The sequence below is a fragment of the Anoplopoma fimbria genome, chromosome 17, assembly GCF_027596085.1.
Source record: "Anoplopoma fimbria isolate UVic2021 breed Golden Eagle Sablefish chromosome 17, Afim_UVic_2022, whole genome shotgun sequence".
Taxonomy (NCBI): Eukaryota; Metazoa; Chordata; class Actinopteri; order Perciformes; family Anoplopomatidae; genus Anoplopoma; species Anoplopoma fimbria.
The window spans coordinates 21,653,026-21,671,706 of record NC_072465.1 but is presented as its reverse complement, the minus strand read 5'-3'; the positions used below and the strand labels follow the sequence as shown (position 1 = coordinate 21,671,706).

The 18,681-nt window shown below is 40.8% G+C and overlaps 1 protein-coding gene across 2 annotated transcripts in view; it reads right to left on the bottom strand.

Moving 5' to 3' along the window:
- The window catches only part of asic1b (acid-sensing (proton-gated) ion channel 1b), a 151,834-nt gene that overhangs the window by 34,021 nt on the left and 99,132 nt on the right, over nt 1-18,681 (bottom strand). The window contains exon 1 of one of the 2 annotated variants that reach the window (XM_054616567.1): nt 16,856-17,889. The exons of the other annotated variant lie outside the window; for it this stretch is intronic. Within the exon in view, the coding sequence (XP_054472542.1) occupies nt 16,856-17,527 (672 nt within the window). The 5' untranslated portion in view covers nt 17,528-17,889. Of the gene's footprint in view, nt 1-16,855; nt 17,890-18,681 lie in introns of those variants that run through there. 2 annotated transcript variants of the gene reach the window in all.

Genomic DNA, 18,681 nt, shown 5'->3' with positions numbered 1-18,681 from the left:
TTTGTCAAAGATGTGCTGATTCATTTTGCTGTACATCTTCCTGGTGTGACAGCTTAACTGTGCGTCAAATGGTTTGTCAAAATGTCCAAATGATTTAAATTTAATCTAAGAAAATGCACCACAAAGCATTACATTAAGTTCCATAATAAGGGTTTTAAGATGGGTCCTGCTGTATCACCTGATCATGAGGTCTTGCAGGAGTTCCCAGTGTATTGGTGGTAATCAAATTACCACACAGCACACCGTAGAGCCTCGGCATAGAGCTGAACACATTACACAGAGACAGAAGGCATCAGCTCAACTTCGCCCTGGGGTCCACTGGTAGGTTAATACAGCTGTGCCTGGTGGTGTGTTTGAGGCCCGTCTGAATGCCTGGAGGCTCCTGTTTCTCGTTCCGCCAGGTTTCTTTTCAGCAATGTTTGCGAATGCAATGTTGCAAAAAATCTAATTTGTTCATACCTATTTATTCCAGTGTTGCAAAAATAGTGCAGAAATTATTATGGTAAAAAAATGCGTATGAAACACCTTTTTGATGAAGAGCTTATTTGTTTTGTTTTTCCAGATAATTGTGGATAAAATAACATTTCTTTTTACAAACAGCATTTGAAATGATGAAGGCACTTGCAAATATACAAGGTAGTAGAACATGTAAACCCTACTTTGGTGTTTCATTTTTACCTCTTTACTTAAGATTTCATTAAAATTGTTTTTTTTTTCTTTGTAAGGAAAAAAAACATGATCCAAGTTGTAATGAAGTTATACTTTAATAGTCGTGTATATGTATGTTTGTGTGTGGCAATGAGGAATGTTTAAAACCAAAGTTATACGTATATTTGTTGGGACCACAGGAACGTTTGCTGGAAAACAAGTCCAACAAAGCGGACGGTATAGACAGAACTACTAAGCATCGGTTAATAAGTTGTTGGTGTACGTTTCCTTTTGGGAGTGTAACTAAGGCTTTAGGTAAACAGAACATTGTGGTAATGTTAGTGGGTTTAAGTTAGGGAAAGATTGTAGTAAAGCGAACTATAATTGCAGGACTGCAAATAGTTCCTACTTTGGTGTAAGTCGTAGAGAAACTGGACTTGTTTTTTGTTGTCCTGTACCTCATCCACCCACGGACTAAATGCTAGTGCACATAGAGTGAACATGACAGGAGTCAAGCACTATTAACAGAAGAGATCAGCCATCCACCAAGAGTTAAATCTCTCTCCATGTTTCTGGATAAAGCCTTCTTACTCACACCTTTCACTTACATTCCCATGCCGATGTTATGCTACAACACACGTCATCACAGGACAATCAAGTCTTCTACTTGGGAGATTACTCATGTCTTAACGGTTGATGGTGCCATGGAGAACAGTTACTCAACTGTGGGCCCACGATGGCTTCACAGTGGGATACCCAAAATTTACATATTCAAGAGTTGTACCATGGTAATCAAAATGTGCTTGATTGACTGCAGCTATGTGTCATGTGCAGAACGCCGTGTACCTGTGAACAGGAGCGTAAGAAACCGAGAGAACATGACAGATCTGGTGCAAAGTAACGGAAGTTTAAGCATAAACATTTGGGACTTACAGTGATTAATTCAAAAACATTTTGGTGGGCGGTGCATCTGACTACACCAGATTTGGCTCCTGACGCTTTTTTGGCATTTAGCGGCATTTGTTCGACCCTGTTTCCCCAGCCAGCTCATCAACAGAGAGACATATCGGAGGAGAGGCTCAGAGCAACAAGCTAATCCGTCAGGGTGAAGGGATAATGATGTACTGACTTGAGAAACACAATGCAACAGCCAGTGTTACAACAGCAGAATAACGAATGCACGTCGCTGTGAAACTGCGGTCGAAGAGTTTCACTAATGAACCCATTATGAAAGCAAACACGGATATTCGTTTGGGGACCTCGGGGACATATCTTAAGTCTTTTAATACCTACGCATCTGAAATGTGGATAAATATCTGATTTGATTGACTCCTTCTTAAAATAAACCATCACCACACACATGGATATAAGGGAGACACTGTTTCAAATTCATCGTTTACTGACTCAATCGAGTGTAAATAGAGAGAATAAAAAATAAATCCCATTAAAAAAGAGTTGTTTCCTTGACCAGTGCTCTGCAGAAAAATGCAGACTTTAGCTAAAAGACTATTGATTTTTTCAGTGCTGTGTAAACTTCCATAGTAAAATCTTTGAGTCTATAAAATTCCTGCTTACTTATTTCTTCAAAGAATAAATATTTCAGGCTTCAGAGAGCCATTGCTTTGAAGAGGAAATGCACATATGGCATTACTATAATCATAGCCAGCCACCAACTTCATTTCAGTGTGAATCTGTCTTCTGCTGAGTCGTTTCAATGACGTTATTGAGACAAATCCTTGAGCTGATAAACATAAAGCTGATGGGGGCCTCCATTAACATGCTGACAGAGTGCAGGCTGAATTTATGGACACATTTCAAAGTCCAGACTTGTCAGCAGCACTACAATGAAACAAAAAGGGACGTAATTACGAAAACATTCTCCATCCTCAAATGTCACGATCCATTGCATGGTGATGTCGTGAATTTCAATCGCAGGCTATTAAGCACCACGGAGAATTAGTTGCCTGATCGCTAGGAGCTAATGTGAATAAGATTAATCAGTTGATGGCTATTTTATTAATTTTTTTTGAGTGGACTTTTGCATTGACAGTTCCTCTAAATTAGAAACAGACTTAAATTTCAATCAGTGAAGCCAGTGAAGCAGCGAATGCTTAAAAGCCAACTGAAGATGAATGAAAAGGCACCGACAAGCACAGAGATGTGAAAGCTGCTACTTGACGTCACATGTCATCAGTGTTTTTTTAGCCTGTTAGCAAGGATTACACCTTTTGGCAGGGTGTGTCATAGCTTCTATTATATATATATGTTTTTAAGCAAATTAAAACATACACACACAGAGCTACCTGCCTGATAGTTCTGACTTTTAATGTATTTATGGCTAAACACATGTGCTTTGTGCTAATTTGTATGTATTTATTTCCTTATTCTTTTCTTTCCTTTTCTCTCTCTTCTCATTAGCTTCTCTTTTCTCTTTTTTCCAAGGTCTCCAGGTTTACATTCACATGCTCACATGATGTATTCATGTCATGTTATCTACCTCTGGATATGCTCCTGCAAAGATACAATAGAATAAAAAAATTACACATCGAGTCTGTAGATTGAAATTACAGTCACTGATATCACAAATCAACGAAAAATGTGCGTTTTTTTCATTACTTGTTTATCTTTAAAGGAAGCGTCATGAAAACCCTCTCTCTGGTGTATGAGGACGCTGAGCGGTAAACAAACCTTGGGTCCACATCGTTCTGTGCATCTGACTGCATGCACTGATGGCAGGGGTTTTATTTGTGAGAGCTCTGGGTTCGTCGAGGCACTCTGCAGTTAATCAAACTGTCATTCTGGGTCGGGATATGGGGAGGGGACATGTGTAGAGTCAAACTACACGACACAAGGCGAGCAACAAAGCACAGCTCCCCTCCACCCGACCTCTCTCCTCCTCGCTGTCTGTTAAATCTAGATTCTACCTCTGTCATTACCTCCCTTCTCTCTGTTTTTCCCATCAACTTTTACAGTACAACCCCGCCTGCCTGTTTGCTAGGACAAACACACTATGCACTCCCCCTCCTTCTGCCAATGTCTCTGTTGTGTGTCTTAGCATTTTTTAAGCACACACCTTTTATTCACCACACTGCTTCTCCCTCTTTTTCTTCCCCTTCTGTCTGTGATCTCCGTGTTCTCTTCAGCTTCTCTCGGTTGATGTTGTCTCTTCACTGTCCCCCGCTGAGAATGTTTGGTGCCAAAGCATCCACAAGGGAGCAGGCACAGAGAGAGGGAAGGAGAGAGGGAGGGAGGGAGGGAGGCGGCGAGAGGATAGAGCAAAAAGGAAGAGGAGCAGTGTGGAGTCATGGGGAGCAGTAGCGGCGGCGTTGAGGGTGGTGTAGCTGCGGGGGCTGACAGAGGAGCAGGTGGTGATTTACAGAAACAATTGGGGATGATTGTGTACATGAGCAGCTGTAAGGGACAAGTGTCACAAAGGCCACTTTTCCAATAGCCTTGCAATCTGCTGGGCTATAAGGTTGAATTAAATACTGCGAGATGTTACAGATGAGAGTCAGTGGGAGTAGCTCAGGAGCTCACTGCAAAAGCCTTTGAACACAGAGAGCTTCAGGCAGTGACAGAAGCTGAATATTGTGTGACTGCACTCTGAGAATAAAAAGTATTAAGAGACACATTGTGTCAGTGCTGGTTATAAAAATCCTTGGTTTCAATTTGACTGCTCTGAACACAATAAAGGCGAAGTGTGCGAATACGTAGAACATGCTAAACTGTTGTAATAAACATTATACAGCCTTATAATTATTAAATAGTACACTAAAGCTCACATGTTAAGAAACGATGATTTCTACATGCAAATAAATGTCTCTGTTTCAGGCTCAGATTTTCAGAGTCGTGCTGAAAACCGTTGTATAACATCAAAACCTTTGAAGAGCTCCTACGTAAAGGGGCACTAAACCAATTTTACACATGAAGTTCAGTTTACGCGTAACAAGGAGAACTAGCAGCCTTGTTGCAAAATGGGAAATGCAGTAACCAGTGTTATTGGAGTTTCACCCATAATATGGACTAAAAGTCAGAATTTGTCAGCAGCTACTGCTTCGATTTTGACCCTTTTGTTTGTAATTTGTCTAATGTTGGTCCCCCAACTTTATGGAAGTGCAACATTTCTGGAGTACCCATTTGAAAAATGGCTACAAAATGAGCAAGAAATCAACCTTTTAGAGTTTGTTGCTATGATTGCTAAAGTTATACTTATACTTTATTTGATTTATGACTTTTGTATTTATAAGATAAGATAAGATAAGATAAGATAATCCTTTATTAGTCCCGCAGCGAGGAAATTTACTAAATGTTTTATTTTTATCCCTAATGTGTGATATATTTACCCATTCTTACTCCCACCGTATTAAATACAGCAGCTTGTCCAGTTACCCTTGGGTGTCTGATAACGATATAGTACATCAGCATGAATGTATAAGATGTGGCTGAGTCTAAAAATACTGAAAATGAAAAGCCCATGGTGACCCATTTTACAGTGGTTGTACATTAGAGAAGCTATAGTGCGGTTGTATGCACAGTGTGAAGCCTTTGAGCTGTTTTATAACAAGGGTGCAAAGCACTGCTTAGGGAAACATATTGCTGCACTGAAAAGCCCTTTAAAAACAAACAACAGTAATGTTACTGTAGTGAGCACAAACCAGCTTAGATCAGATGTTTGAATACTGTGAATAGCTGGCATGCGGTAACAATCCATTAGATACCACCCTCGGTTAACTAAACATCACTGAGCTCTGGACAGGAAGGTCCCAAAAGCCTCCTTCTTTTTAATATTGTGAAGTGGCAGCACCACCATTTATGACACATCAATGCACTAATCTGAAAACAGATCCAGGTGCTTTACTGTAGAAGTATTGTGGCTGAATGGAACAGATTTATATTTGAAGCCCAAGGGAGCCAGTGCGAGTATCCCTGCACAGGATGGCACAGCTAATTCATCCTGGCAGCATCATGACAGCTGGGCTGGGGAGAGTTTTGGGAAAAGGGAAACGTTTCTGATGAATGACTTTCAGAGTGCGGCCGCTAGCTATAGCAAACACGCTCCCAGTCCCTCACAGGCCTGATGCCTCCCATTTGCCGCTCAGGGAGGAATGAATGAATGGCCCTTTGTGAAATAAATGGTCCCCCTCTCTGTCTGACATTTACAAATGAATCCTTCTAGTAAAAGTAAATCCATCCATTTGTTATATTAGTTGTGGAGGTGAGTTCTCTGTGCTGGAGCCCTGAGATTGTGCGGTTGTCATATGCAGTGGTGATTTAAGAAATGTATAAAGGTGGTAGTGGCCGAGGCTTTTTAGGAAGGGACCAAGAATGCGTGCAAATTACACGTTCAAGCTATATCACTCAAATAAACAGAAAAATAAAAACAGAATTATTTACAATACTAACATTTATTGGTAAATATGATTATTTTCTTTCTTTCCAAGAGTGAGATTAGAGGACCTAGATCAATCTCATATGTGAGTTAAAGGTAGGTAACATTTATTCTATATAATTTTCATAAAAAATAAATAAAAAAAAGATGTAGGGAGAGATATAAAGGAGAGAGATGAACTACTGTTCACCAAGAACAAATACATTCCTTTCAAATCACAAGAATACCCTTTTAAAATGTATCTTTGTGTATGGATGAAACAAATTACATACAACTTGTAAGGCTCTTAAGAGGTGCTTGTCTGCGTATTTCTTTACTTTACCAGGCTTACTGTTTCCTCCTGCGTCAAGTCGTAATGCTAAGCTACGCTAAATGCATACTGGCTTCAACTCTGTGATTAATACACGACCGTGACAATGAAATTATAGCGAGATAGATAGTGTATTTTTTAGGTCTATAAAAACATTTGACAGTAAAAAAGAAAGAAAAGAAATCTATATAATAATGTATAAAATATAATAAAAAATATATATAAATTCCTTCAATTTGGTTATTAAAATATTGTGATCAAGATATACATACTGGGATAACTAGACCTGTCAATGCTGTATGGAGGGGAAACAATGACACTATGACACTGTTCTTAAATGACCTCGCTCATATCTTTGGCATTCCTCTATTGTACTTTCTTATTATTATCCGCTGACATTTACCAAGAGAAGTTGGTATATCAGACCCCCGGATTATCAGCCAGGCTCTAATTAAAAAGGGTCTTCTCATATGGACGGTGTATGGAGTATGGACTGACAAACATAAAACAAACACCAAATAAAAATGTATGCATGCTTTCAAACCAACATCAAACCCAAAAGGGCAACATCATGAACAAAGATTCACATCTATTTCTGCAGATATATATTTTTTTCCTTTCAGTCCAGTTGGTTTTAAATAAACACCTCGCTCACCACCTCCCCTTCCTGATAGACAAGTTGTACCATAAAAGTCTTGTCCTTTCAAAATATCATATTGAGTTTGCTTTTGCTTTTATATTTCAACCAGATGAAATCATGTCACATCCTCTTAATGTCAGTCCCCAGTTTTGATCACAGGTCTATCAGCTGCTATTAACCAACATATTCGGACGGACAGATAACACTGAAACAAAACATTTCCTTGATTTCTTGCCTGCAATTTACATATTTCCCAAATTCAGTTTGTTCTCCTTGTCCAGAGACTTGTTTTGCACCAAATACACTGGCAGCTTGTTAAACTGCTGGCTGGCAAAAGGTGAGTGTGTGTGTGACTGCATATTGTGTGTTACTCCTCACGTCAAGGGGATGTCAAAGATGCTTTGAAAGCAGGACTAACGAAGGTGGTCGATGGAAGTTCAACTGGCTGACCACTGACACGCATGCCAGACACTCATAGGCACACACACACACACGCACGCACGCACGCACGCACACACACACACACACACACACACACACACACACACACACACACACACACACACACACACACACACACACACACACACACACACACAGGAGAATCAGACTGCCATAAAGGATAAAACAGACAGTCCGAAGCCAAACTGCACGGTGGGTTGCACGTAAATGGATCTTTCATTTCGTTGCGCAGCATAATGGGCCCTCTGGAGATGCATTTACTGAACGCAGTATGATGGCTCCCATATTTTATGTACGCATGTTGTTGTGTATGGGTGTGCTTGCGTTTGGGTGTGTAAGGTGTATGTCGCCGAAACAGTCACTAATTGCCGCCATGATTTATGAGCTTTCTGTCTCCCTCATAACTCCCGAACACTGTTGTCCCGATATAAACCTGTGAACGGAGAGGAGGGGGTTCAAATCAAGAGAGCACATCTCCCTCGGCGATGTCTGTAATTCTTCCAGCGTCTGTCACTTAGGCAAACGTTATTGGTGTTGAGATTTGCATCAGCTCTGCTTATTAGGTTGTAGCTCTGCATAATATAATCAGCCCCTCCTGTAGTGTTGCCAAAAGGCACCGGCACTAGACCCGTTGAGATCAACTCTGAGACGAAACAACAAGCGCTCAATCAATAGACCCTCCACCAACATTAGCACAGGGCAGACCTGTTTGTAATGCGGAGCTCATTTACATTTAAGGCAGTTTGCCACCGCTGTTAACCCGAGTGTCTCCAAGGGACAGAGCAGATATGTGTCTCAAATAGCAATGCTTTGAAGAGGACACGTCTGCACCGCTGGGTAAAGGGATGAAACGTTTGATATTTTAGTGTTCGACACGGAGCAGCCCGCACCTCAACCGCAATTTTGAAACTGCAGTATACATGATATGCGTATGTTAAAAGAGTTAATGGTTGCTATAATCATTCCTTCTGTCCACACCAGGTGGCATCCTTTGGTTCTGAAAAAGTGAAGCCGTACGGAAGTGCCTTAAACGTGCACTCTCTCTTCTAACCATCAGCAGGGAAGAAGTTTGATTGTATGGAAGTCTATTAGAAAATAACTCTACTTCTCACTTGATTTATTATGTTATTAGTAAATTATGATCCCATTTAGGGTAAAAAAGACGATCAGGCAGGGGTTGCTTTAGGGCGTGGCTACCGTTTGATTGACAGGTCCCATACCTACCAGAGCAGTATAAGGCTCTACGTCCACTCCAAATATGGTCAATTAAGGTCACTGGTGGCAAAAAAATCAAGATGGCAACGGCCGAAATGTCGAACTCGAGGCTGAAAACTATACAAACCAATGAGACCCAAACTGGCTGTGAGAGAGGTCTGTTTCTACTGAGACTACACTGTAAAAGATGGGGTAAAGATTCTTCTATCCATACAAAAAATGCTTTCTTGAGATCAGACAAAGATAATATTCAGCAGTCTGAGTTTGTCAGTTAGTTTATTTAGTCAAATCAACATTTCAAAGGACAGTGTTTCTTAATGCTGACAATAAATGAACGTGCGACCCTCATGATTTGACTAAATCAGACTGTTGAAGCCTCGTATTATTTTGAGTAAACGTCAGACAGTGTTTTAGTTCAGATCAAGGAATGTGTATTTTCTCCCCGATTTCTTACAGGAGATCTCTTTATGTCCCGCTGACAGGAGAAGTAATTACAGCCACCAATATATCTTAAAGAGCTTCACAAACATGTGGGATCAAGAAAGAAAATCTGCGCCATTACATAATCACAATCTTTATATCATCATTAAATCCATGTCTGCTGGATGCATAATGAGTTAAAACACATTTTTAAGGTGAAACTAAATCGGCGTTGTTTGTCTGTAGGTGTGTATCGGAGTTCTTCTCTAAAGAACTTGAGGCGTAAAACATCTTTACGTTTGGCATGGATCCATGTAATCACTTATCAACACATTTTCATTGAAGGAACGTTGCACTGCCACAGAGCGAGAGTCAACTACTGAAAGGCGTGTTAGAACTGATGTACAATAATAATTCATAGGTATGTCAACACACACTCTAATATATAGAAAAAAAGGCTCTAATTCTATTGCAAACACACATACGTACACACATGCACAAATAAACCCGGATGCACACACATCTATGGAGAGGTGAGTCTTCCTGCTGAGTCTACACTCTGCTACAGAGAGCCAGTCACCCCCCAAAGGGAGTCTTGCTGACCAGGATAGATGCAGTCATCTGTGAAACTGCAGAGAGGAGAGGCAGCGAACACAAGTTCAGCACACACACACACACACACACACACACACACACACACACACACACACACACACACACACACACACACACACACACACACACACCTTCTAAATACCTTATTTCTGTACGACTCCATGTACGTGAACTAGTTTCTGCAGGAGAACACTTAGCCAGAGTCACCGTGCTCTTCAACCAGACGGCCTCTTTCTACTTACGGCTCCTCTGACATCCATTCTGTCATTTGGAGCCAAACGTTTTATTTCAACTCTGATATTAAGTACAGGGGGATCGTCCTGTAGGAAGCCATTAAGGTCATCTCATCAGCCTAATTAGCTGCTGGTAAGTGGCTATTGGCCCTGTATAGGACACTTGCCATATGTCTTATTCATATGTAATTACTCCAACAAGACTGCAGTATCCCCCATCTTCTCCTCATTAGGGGTCATTTATCTTAGTCGCAGAGTAAAGTGAAAGGGTTATTCTTTAATTCATGCCGCTTTGATAATTGATAAGCATTTGTGTGTGATGGGTTGGCCCGTACTGAAGAGAGGTAAGGATGTATCCGTATGATGTAAATGACCCTGGCTTTATATGGGATTGGACTCACCTTAACAGGGAGTGAGTGCGTGCTCTTGTCACCAGCCTCCAAAGAAGATTGATGGGAGATTTAATTAAAATGGCTGCATTTGAAAACACTGGTCCATCACTTGGATGGAGAGAGACAGGGCGAGCTGACAGAGTGTCTCAGTGTCTCTCCTACTGGACGGAACTCATTTGTGTACAGAAAAAGGTGGAGGGAGAGAGAGAGGGAGAGAAAAGAGACACAGAGAATGAGCGAGGGATGCGTCGCTGCCAAGGCCGTCCACAGTGAACAAAGCTCAGCTCATGTTTGATTGACTAATATTCATTTTTTTCTTAATCCCTACAACACACAAATAGAGTTTAATCCCCCAGGAAAACAGTTCTTTCCCAAAAAATAAAAATGCGACCACTGTGTTTCCACTGGCAGCAGGTCTGCTTCAACATGAAGCTTTAACTGAGCAGCCATTGCAGCTCAGAGGGTCTGATGTTGTTCTGTCGTGACAATCAAAGGTTTTTCTTTAGAGATGGGATTAAGTATATTTCTGAGCAATTTTTTTGTGAACAAAAAGAAGAAAAAGAACAGCATGCAGCATCTCTGTGCCAAGAACTACATGAAAAGCCGGTTTAGGTCCCTAAATAATTGTAAAACACTGCCCCCTTGTGATCACTGTTTGATATGAGCTCATGCCAGCAAAAGTGGAATTATACATGCTGTTAGGCAAAATGAATTGCTGGAAAGCCTTGAACACAAAGCAGAATGAAGATGAGTATCAGGGGTACTGATTTCACTAATTAGATCATGGGGAGGTTTTAAATGGAGATTAAGAGAAGGGAAGCATTTATCTTATGCATAAGATATAATGATATCTAACTAAGCAAAATTAAATGCATTTTTTTTCATTTTATGATGAAATGTAACTGTGATGAGATTTAGCTATGCATAAAACAGAGCACCTGTGATCTTCTGATATGAAAACGGCTAATAATGGCAAAGAAGATGAGAGAAAGTCACTGACAGATATTTGAATTTCAGTGTTAAATATTTAATGGCCCTGTGCTGTCACCTCTCAGAGGGGAGGAAGCATTTCAGCAGTGTAAGCTTTTTCAAACTCCAAACCGTCATGACCACTTTCTGACCGAGCCCCACGCGGTACACTTGTGCTCAATCACCCTCATTTCCGTAACCTGAAATTTTAATTCCATTAGCTTGGTTCAGTTTTTTTCACACAGGGTCAGGCAGGCGTAGCAAGGCGGAAGAGACACAATTAAGCTGAAACATTAGGCCGCATTTGCTGTTTAGGACGGATGCATATAATTCAACAATGCGTGCGTGTTGTTGCGCTGGTGTCGCTTGATGGATCCGAACTTCAAACCAGCTAATGAAACAGCTCAAATCAAACATAGATCAAGCTCCACCGGAAGGATTTGACCTGCACAACGGAAAATAAAGTAAATCACAAAATGACATAATGACATATTAGAAACGGAGGCAAAAAAAAAAGTTTCCATTTAAAGAAGTGACAGTTTCATTAGGCTAATTGCACAAGGTGTAGAGTAACTGTTGCTCTATAATTGACAGAAACTGATTGAGTTCCACAAGCTGGCAGTGCTGAATTCAGTTAGTCTTCATTCTTTCTTGGTTGAATGCACATTATGATCTACTGCGCTCTTCTTTTCAACATAATTTACTAAAATCTAATTTATCATGGCATATGCTTGAAGATAATTACATTACACTCTGACTGATACAATCTCTTTCCCGATGGCTGCTTAGAAGAAGTGCTGAACCATAACAAGCATTTACAGCTCAGAGCCAGATGGCGAGGCCGGCGCTGGCATTTGATTTTCTTTTTCTCTGAAAATGTTCCCCCCCTCGCAGGCGGTTTGCCGATCCGTCTTTCTGCGAGAGCCTGAGCCCGCGTTACACTCAGACTGATGCTCTTGAGGAGAAAAGAGAAGGGCGTAACCAGAGCCACTGGCTGATTCTGTTGACAGTGCTGAGGTTGGGAGAAAGGCAAGCTGTAGCTAATGGGCTGGCTGTGGAGCAGGAAGCAGGGATTTGGATCACTGCTCTGAGGGGGGCTCAGATTCTGCTCTGGGACAGAATCGCTGCAACCTGAACTGTCTATCTGCAGGGCGTTCACTTCACTATTGACCCCACGGCCTAAAGCCAGAGCCCATCGCACAGACACAGACAGATCATGCACAAACAGCAGACCTATATGGTTGACAGAGAGAGAGAGAGAGAGAGAGAGAGAGAGAGAGAGAGAGAGAGAGAGAGAGAGAGAGAGAGAGAGAGAGAGAGAGAGAAGGAATGGACAGAAAGCCCCAGAGACTGTGAGAGACAGAAGGCAATCAATCAGCTCGCCTCCCTTTATGGTCCCTTCTCAATACTCCATCAATGGAGTCTGAGGGCCATTAGTGGCTCTTTAGCAGATTTAATAAAAAGGCACTAGCGGGAGTCCAGTGTTCACTGCTTTGGGGGCTGGTGTTGCTGCCAATTGCCACATTACGAAAAATAAAAATAATTTATTGATTTGCTGCTCAGAAGAAAAGTATGACAGGAATGAATAATGCATGCTGATAAGTGAGTTTGTCTGCTCTGTGCCTTTAACTTGCATTCTCTCTAATAGCCACCAGGGGGCGCTGCTTTGATTGCAAAGAAAGACGAAATAAAGAAGTTTCTTAGAAAAGTACCTGACTTCTCATTTGATTTATCACCTCAGTAAACATTGTAAACATGAATTTATGGTCTTTAAATGAAATGCTACTTTCAAGTCTTCTTCAATACAGCATGATGTTCATTTAGTATATTTTGGTCCAATTTAGAGTAAAAAAGACCATAAAGCAGGGTATGCTCTAGGATGTGGCTACCTTGTGGTTCACAAGTCACTACCACTGCGTTGTACGCTCTAGACGTTGTCCTGTCTGGATGTTGTCCGTGTTTTCATCTTACACCTTTAACCCTTTCAAAGTGGGTTTTCAGTTCATGAAAGTTAATTGTAAAATTTAGTTGCCCAAAAATGTCTTATTCACTGTTTGTTTGTACTCAGCTTTACCCTCTTTTCTCCCTTCTGGTTCCAAAAAAACAAGATGGTGAGAGCCAAAATGCCGATCTCTAGGCTTCAAAATGACGTTACGGTGACATCGTCCATCTCTTATTTACTTATTTTCATGTGACAACTTCAATTTATGATTTCCCAGAATGCCCTTTGACAACTCCCAGGGAATAGGCTGACTCGTATTGCTTTTAATCAATAAAGGGCTTAGCTAATATGTTAAGCTAATTAACACTCTCCTTAACACTGAGATGTATAGACTGCTACAAAATAAAACATACTGTGTGTTGCATTGCATCTGACTAGTACAGAAAAGAAACACTGCAAAGCATTCAAAGATTCCTGTCATCTTCGATTTTGAAACACCAGACATGATATTTACCAAGTTAGCATAATTTACAATATCTCAGCATGCTATTGCAATATCAAAAGCAGTCCTGTTATCGGCAAAGGTAATCTAAAAAATAGACTTTATCTCACCAAACAACAAAATGGGCCCAGAGAGACATCACAAATAGATGTTTCTAAGCACAGCGGACGTTTCCCTTAAATGACTCGTAATAAAATTTGTTTTCAAAACAACCGAGAACACAAATTTGCTCTGAAACTGGGCAACAAATCAGTGAGAAAGTTTCATCAGTTTAAAATTGCTGCATGGATGTGCATGAGCTGAAGGGAAAAAAATCAATGATTATATTAGTGGGAGGCTGCAATGCAGAAAGGTTCTACTTCAAGTTAGACAACTTCTATAATTAGTCCCATTAGACCTAATTACTTGTCACTTGTGTTTGTCAGGTCTTTAACCTTAATAAAATAACAGCGAAACATAAACCAGCAGGCACGCACACACCATTTTAGCAAATTATATACACAGACTGACATAATGTAATGAACACAGTGATGAAATCTTCTTTAACAACGTCTTTTTATAAAGACACAGTCAGGTGCCAACGGATATTAAACATAAATCAAGCTAATAAGCTGCACTAGTGATGTTTGACTGATGTGTAAGAAAACAGGGAATAACAATGTTTCACAACATATTCCACTCCTCTATCCTCTCCTGTAATTATTCATGATGGCCTGCTCGAAGATAATTGGGTTTATAAGGACACCGTTATGCAAGAAAAGCAAGAATCTGCCACAGCTTCGCCAAGGTGTGCAAAATGATAATGTGATCTAAAGAGCACTCCATCTCCATCTAATTCAAAGTAAGACATAATGAAAGCAGCAACGAGTTTTGAACAGCATCATGTCTGTCATTGAATGAAGCCTGGTCACTGCCTCCCTCTCACGGTAATAAAACGGCAGACTGCACTGCAGTCACAGCACCTTGTCTTTTAAAAATCGCATCAACAGAGGATGACGGCAGGCTCTATTTCACTTCAAGGACGTTGGCCGTATATACCCCACTTTTATTCATCTGTGGTACTGATTGCCCTACCAGGGCATTTTTCAATATTTGCTTGGGTAAGATCTGAATAAAAACATGTAGAGTAAGAGCTGTAGTCTGCTGTGAAAGCAACATTTTTGCTCTCTTTTAGCGGATAAAATGAGATCCTGATGCCTTTTTGTACCATGTGCCAACATTCGCAGTGCTCGGCCTCACAGTGACGGTAAATTGACTGAAATTGTGTTAAATTTCCTACAAGCCAAAAATACCACTGCTATTGCTATGATGGAGACTCTATTTTCAATCATCAAAATGTTCTTTCCTACATCTTATTCTTCACTGCAGAAATGGCTCTATTCCACTGCAGCGTCATTCATTTCATCCTGCTTGCACAAACTGACCAAAAAAAATAAAAGATTCTCTGATTTTTATTATTTTCCCATGCACTTGAAGTGTTCCCAGCTCTACTTTACATTTACTCAATTTCATCTCCATATTTTCCCTAATTCATGACTTTCATTTCACTTCCCCCAAACTCACAGTCCTGCATTTTTTTTGGTTGACAGGATGCAGCCATGTACAGCTTTCTGCTTCAGAAGCTCCCAGCCTCATAATGTCAGAGCTGCTTTCTGTGTTTACGCTGTGAAATTTCGAATGAAAAAAGAACAACCCAGTTAAGACAGACCTTTAATGTTTAATGCCACGTCACTCTGATTTGCTATGCTTTTTAATCTTCCCCGTGACATATTTTTGGAACAGACCAAAGTTGAGACACTGATTGAACTAATAATACATATCTCTTAAATTACTTGCAACTACTTATTAGTTCATCATCGATTAAACGATTAGTTATTGTTTCTATAAACTATAAGAAAATAGTGAAAATGAGCATCACAATTTCCCAGAGGCCAAGTTAGATTTTGAGGTTCCTTTCGTTGTCCAACCAACAATCAAAAAATATTAAAGATAATATCTAAGAAAACAAAGAAAACAAGCAAATAATGACATTTAAGGAGTGATTCTTCGGCATTTTGGTTTAAATATGACAAAATTATTGACAATTATCAAAAAAGTTGAGATTTACTCTTTTAATCAACTAATCAATATGCAACTTCTCACTTTCACTAATGCTATTATATTTTTACTTAAACTAACACTGCATGATTAAAATAATAGAATTGTAGATCAACAAAGGCATCGTGTTATCTAGTTAGTCTAAATGGGAATAGCGTGTCATGTACATGCTTTTACACGCTGATGTAATTGCAGCTCATGTAACTTTAATGCATCCATTAGCAGTCGGCACACACATATCCATAACCATGCAAAGGTCAACGGAAATCAATAGACCAATAACTGGATATGGTCAACACTACTTGGTAATTCAGTATAATTCTGTATTCTGCTTGTGTGCTGTCTGATACGCAGACTTAAGGGAACATGGGGAAGCAGCTCTAAAACCCCCAAAAATCTGGAAAAGTGTGTCTAACAGGAGGCTGCCCTAAAGTCTTCTGTCTGCAACGCAATGATTCCTTCAGTGCCAGTTAAATTCAATAACAGCTGTATGCCAAGTTTGCCACTTAAAGTAATGGGACCTGCTTTTATTGTGTCTGCTCTTTGTATTTACAAAAGAGTTTCATTAAAGCAGACATGCTGACTCAGAAAATATTTTTATTTACAGCAGTGACTGTTGGGATTAAGAGTAACTGAATTACCTCACAGCTATAAATAAACTCTTTCTTCCATATCAGTGATTTTCTATGGAAGCCAGCCTAGTCAGTGAAGACTACTTTTGCTACATTACAGTTTAGTTTTGAGTATTAGATTTTATTGGATGGCCTCATTTATTCACAAAAAGAAGATTATTTTAAATGAAATCCAGCACTCATCTATATATTCCTTGAGGCGGCGTTCCAATTTTACATCCAAATATGCAAAATCACCAATCAATCAAAACCATCACATCTACCAGACGCATATAAAATACCTCTAGCTCAACTTGCACTGATGATTTCCAATTTACAGTCTGCTGGTTCCTAGAAGGATCAAACATTTTCAAACATATTTCTCACAGTGGTGTCCCCGTGTGACCTACCTCTCTGAAGCTCTCGGGGCCACATTCTAAGCCTCTGAAACTGCACTCCAGCAGTATGTCCTCCATACGGTGTCGAGTGCGGTTGTAAAACTCGTCCAGGCTGAAGCGGGAGCCCGGCAGGCGGTCCGGCTCTGGGGCGAGAGGAAACCCTGGTGCCATGCCTTCTTCAAAGCCCAGCAGAGGGCCCATGAAAATCAGGTCACTGTAGCTCATCTGAGACTTCCGAATAAAGTTGTAGTTACACAGGGTGACTGCCGGAAAGGTCATGTTGTTGGCCACTCTCTCATCCAGCATGGTGATGTAATCATACTGGTAAAGGTACATGATCCTGTCAACTACCTGGAACAGGAATGCGGACAGGGCCATGGTGAAGACCACCGCCCACAAACCCTGGCGAAAGCCGAACTTCTTGTCCTCCACAAACACGTGATTGGCGCCATGGAGCGAGCAACCGTCGAAGAAAGCTGCGAGGTTGTCCACCTCGCCGACGTTGTCCTCCTCGTCATTGTAATCGTCCGCCTGGCTGCCCCCATCCAAGAAGTCCTGCGAGTCCCCTTCGCCGTAACTCTTCTTCACCCGCTTGTAGTGGTCTTCAAAACCGTCTTTGCCAAACCCTCTGCCAGGCTCGTCGTCGGCAGAAAAGGAGATGGTGCACATGATCCGGAACGGCATGGTGGCAGGATCAATGAGTTCTCAATGCTTAGGAATAAGATAATCAGTCCAAAATCCGGAAGCAATCAAATCTATCAAATCTGGCTACTGACACAAAACCATCAGTTGGAATAATCCTGGCATTAAGAAATTAGACAACAAGAAACATCTACGGAGTACTAATTCTGCCACAAACTCTGTCGGCCCTTGAAAGATGGTCAAAATACTGACCCGATCAACCACGTTCTGCACCAAATAAAGTCAAAACATCATCTGAAGCACAAGCTGAAAAGAGCCGAACCCTCCACACGCTGCCATTCACATCTACTTTGAGTTGAACTGAGAAACCTTGTCTGGGTTTGTCCTCGTGTCTCGAGGGCAGATCCATCCCTTAGTGCAATTATAAAAGGGAGAAGAAAAAGAAGAAGTAGAAGAAGAAGAAAAGGAGGAGGAGGAAGAGGAGGAGGAGGAGGAGGAGGAGGAGGAGGGGAAAGAAGGTGAGGCCATGAGGAGTATAGGACACAGAATACTCCCACAGGGCCGAGCAACAGGTCACCGTGCCGGGGCAGAGTTTCACCGTTTACAGGAAAAAAAAAAAACAGGAGAGAGAAAATGTAAGAGACTATGTACGGAAAAGCGCAAAATGGGCTGTTATTTCTGCTGATTTCTATTGTTCCACCTGACCTCACTCCTCCCCCCCCCACAAAAAAAAAGATCTCAGCACAGTTGTGTAATCAAATGCAAATAATACTAAGGTGTTATTGAAATGACTACAGATGAGCAATTGGAGAAGATTCACACCCTGGAATATATACAACACAACCTCTCATGCAATGGCTGCATTATAAGATCTGCTTCTAGGATGAGTGTTAAAGCACAGGGAACAACAACAGATAAGACGTGTTGTTTTAGAAGATTGCGAGAGATGAGAAGTAATAAGTTTATGTGCGATTGCCTAATAAAAAAAAAAAGCTATAACAGAGCAACCGCCGAGGAGAAAAGTCAAGGAATTTAATTAAGACTTGAATTTGTTCATTGTTATTTTCAATCTTACGGCTCATTTTACCAACCGATCTCCACATGGCTGCGAGCAGTTCAGTGGAAAGCAGATTAAATGAAAGCAAATATGTGCGAGTAGTGGGGGGGAGAAAGAAACCCATCTGAACTGGATCCTT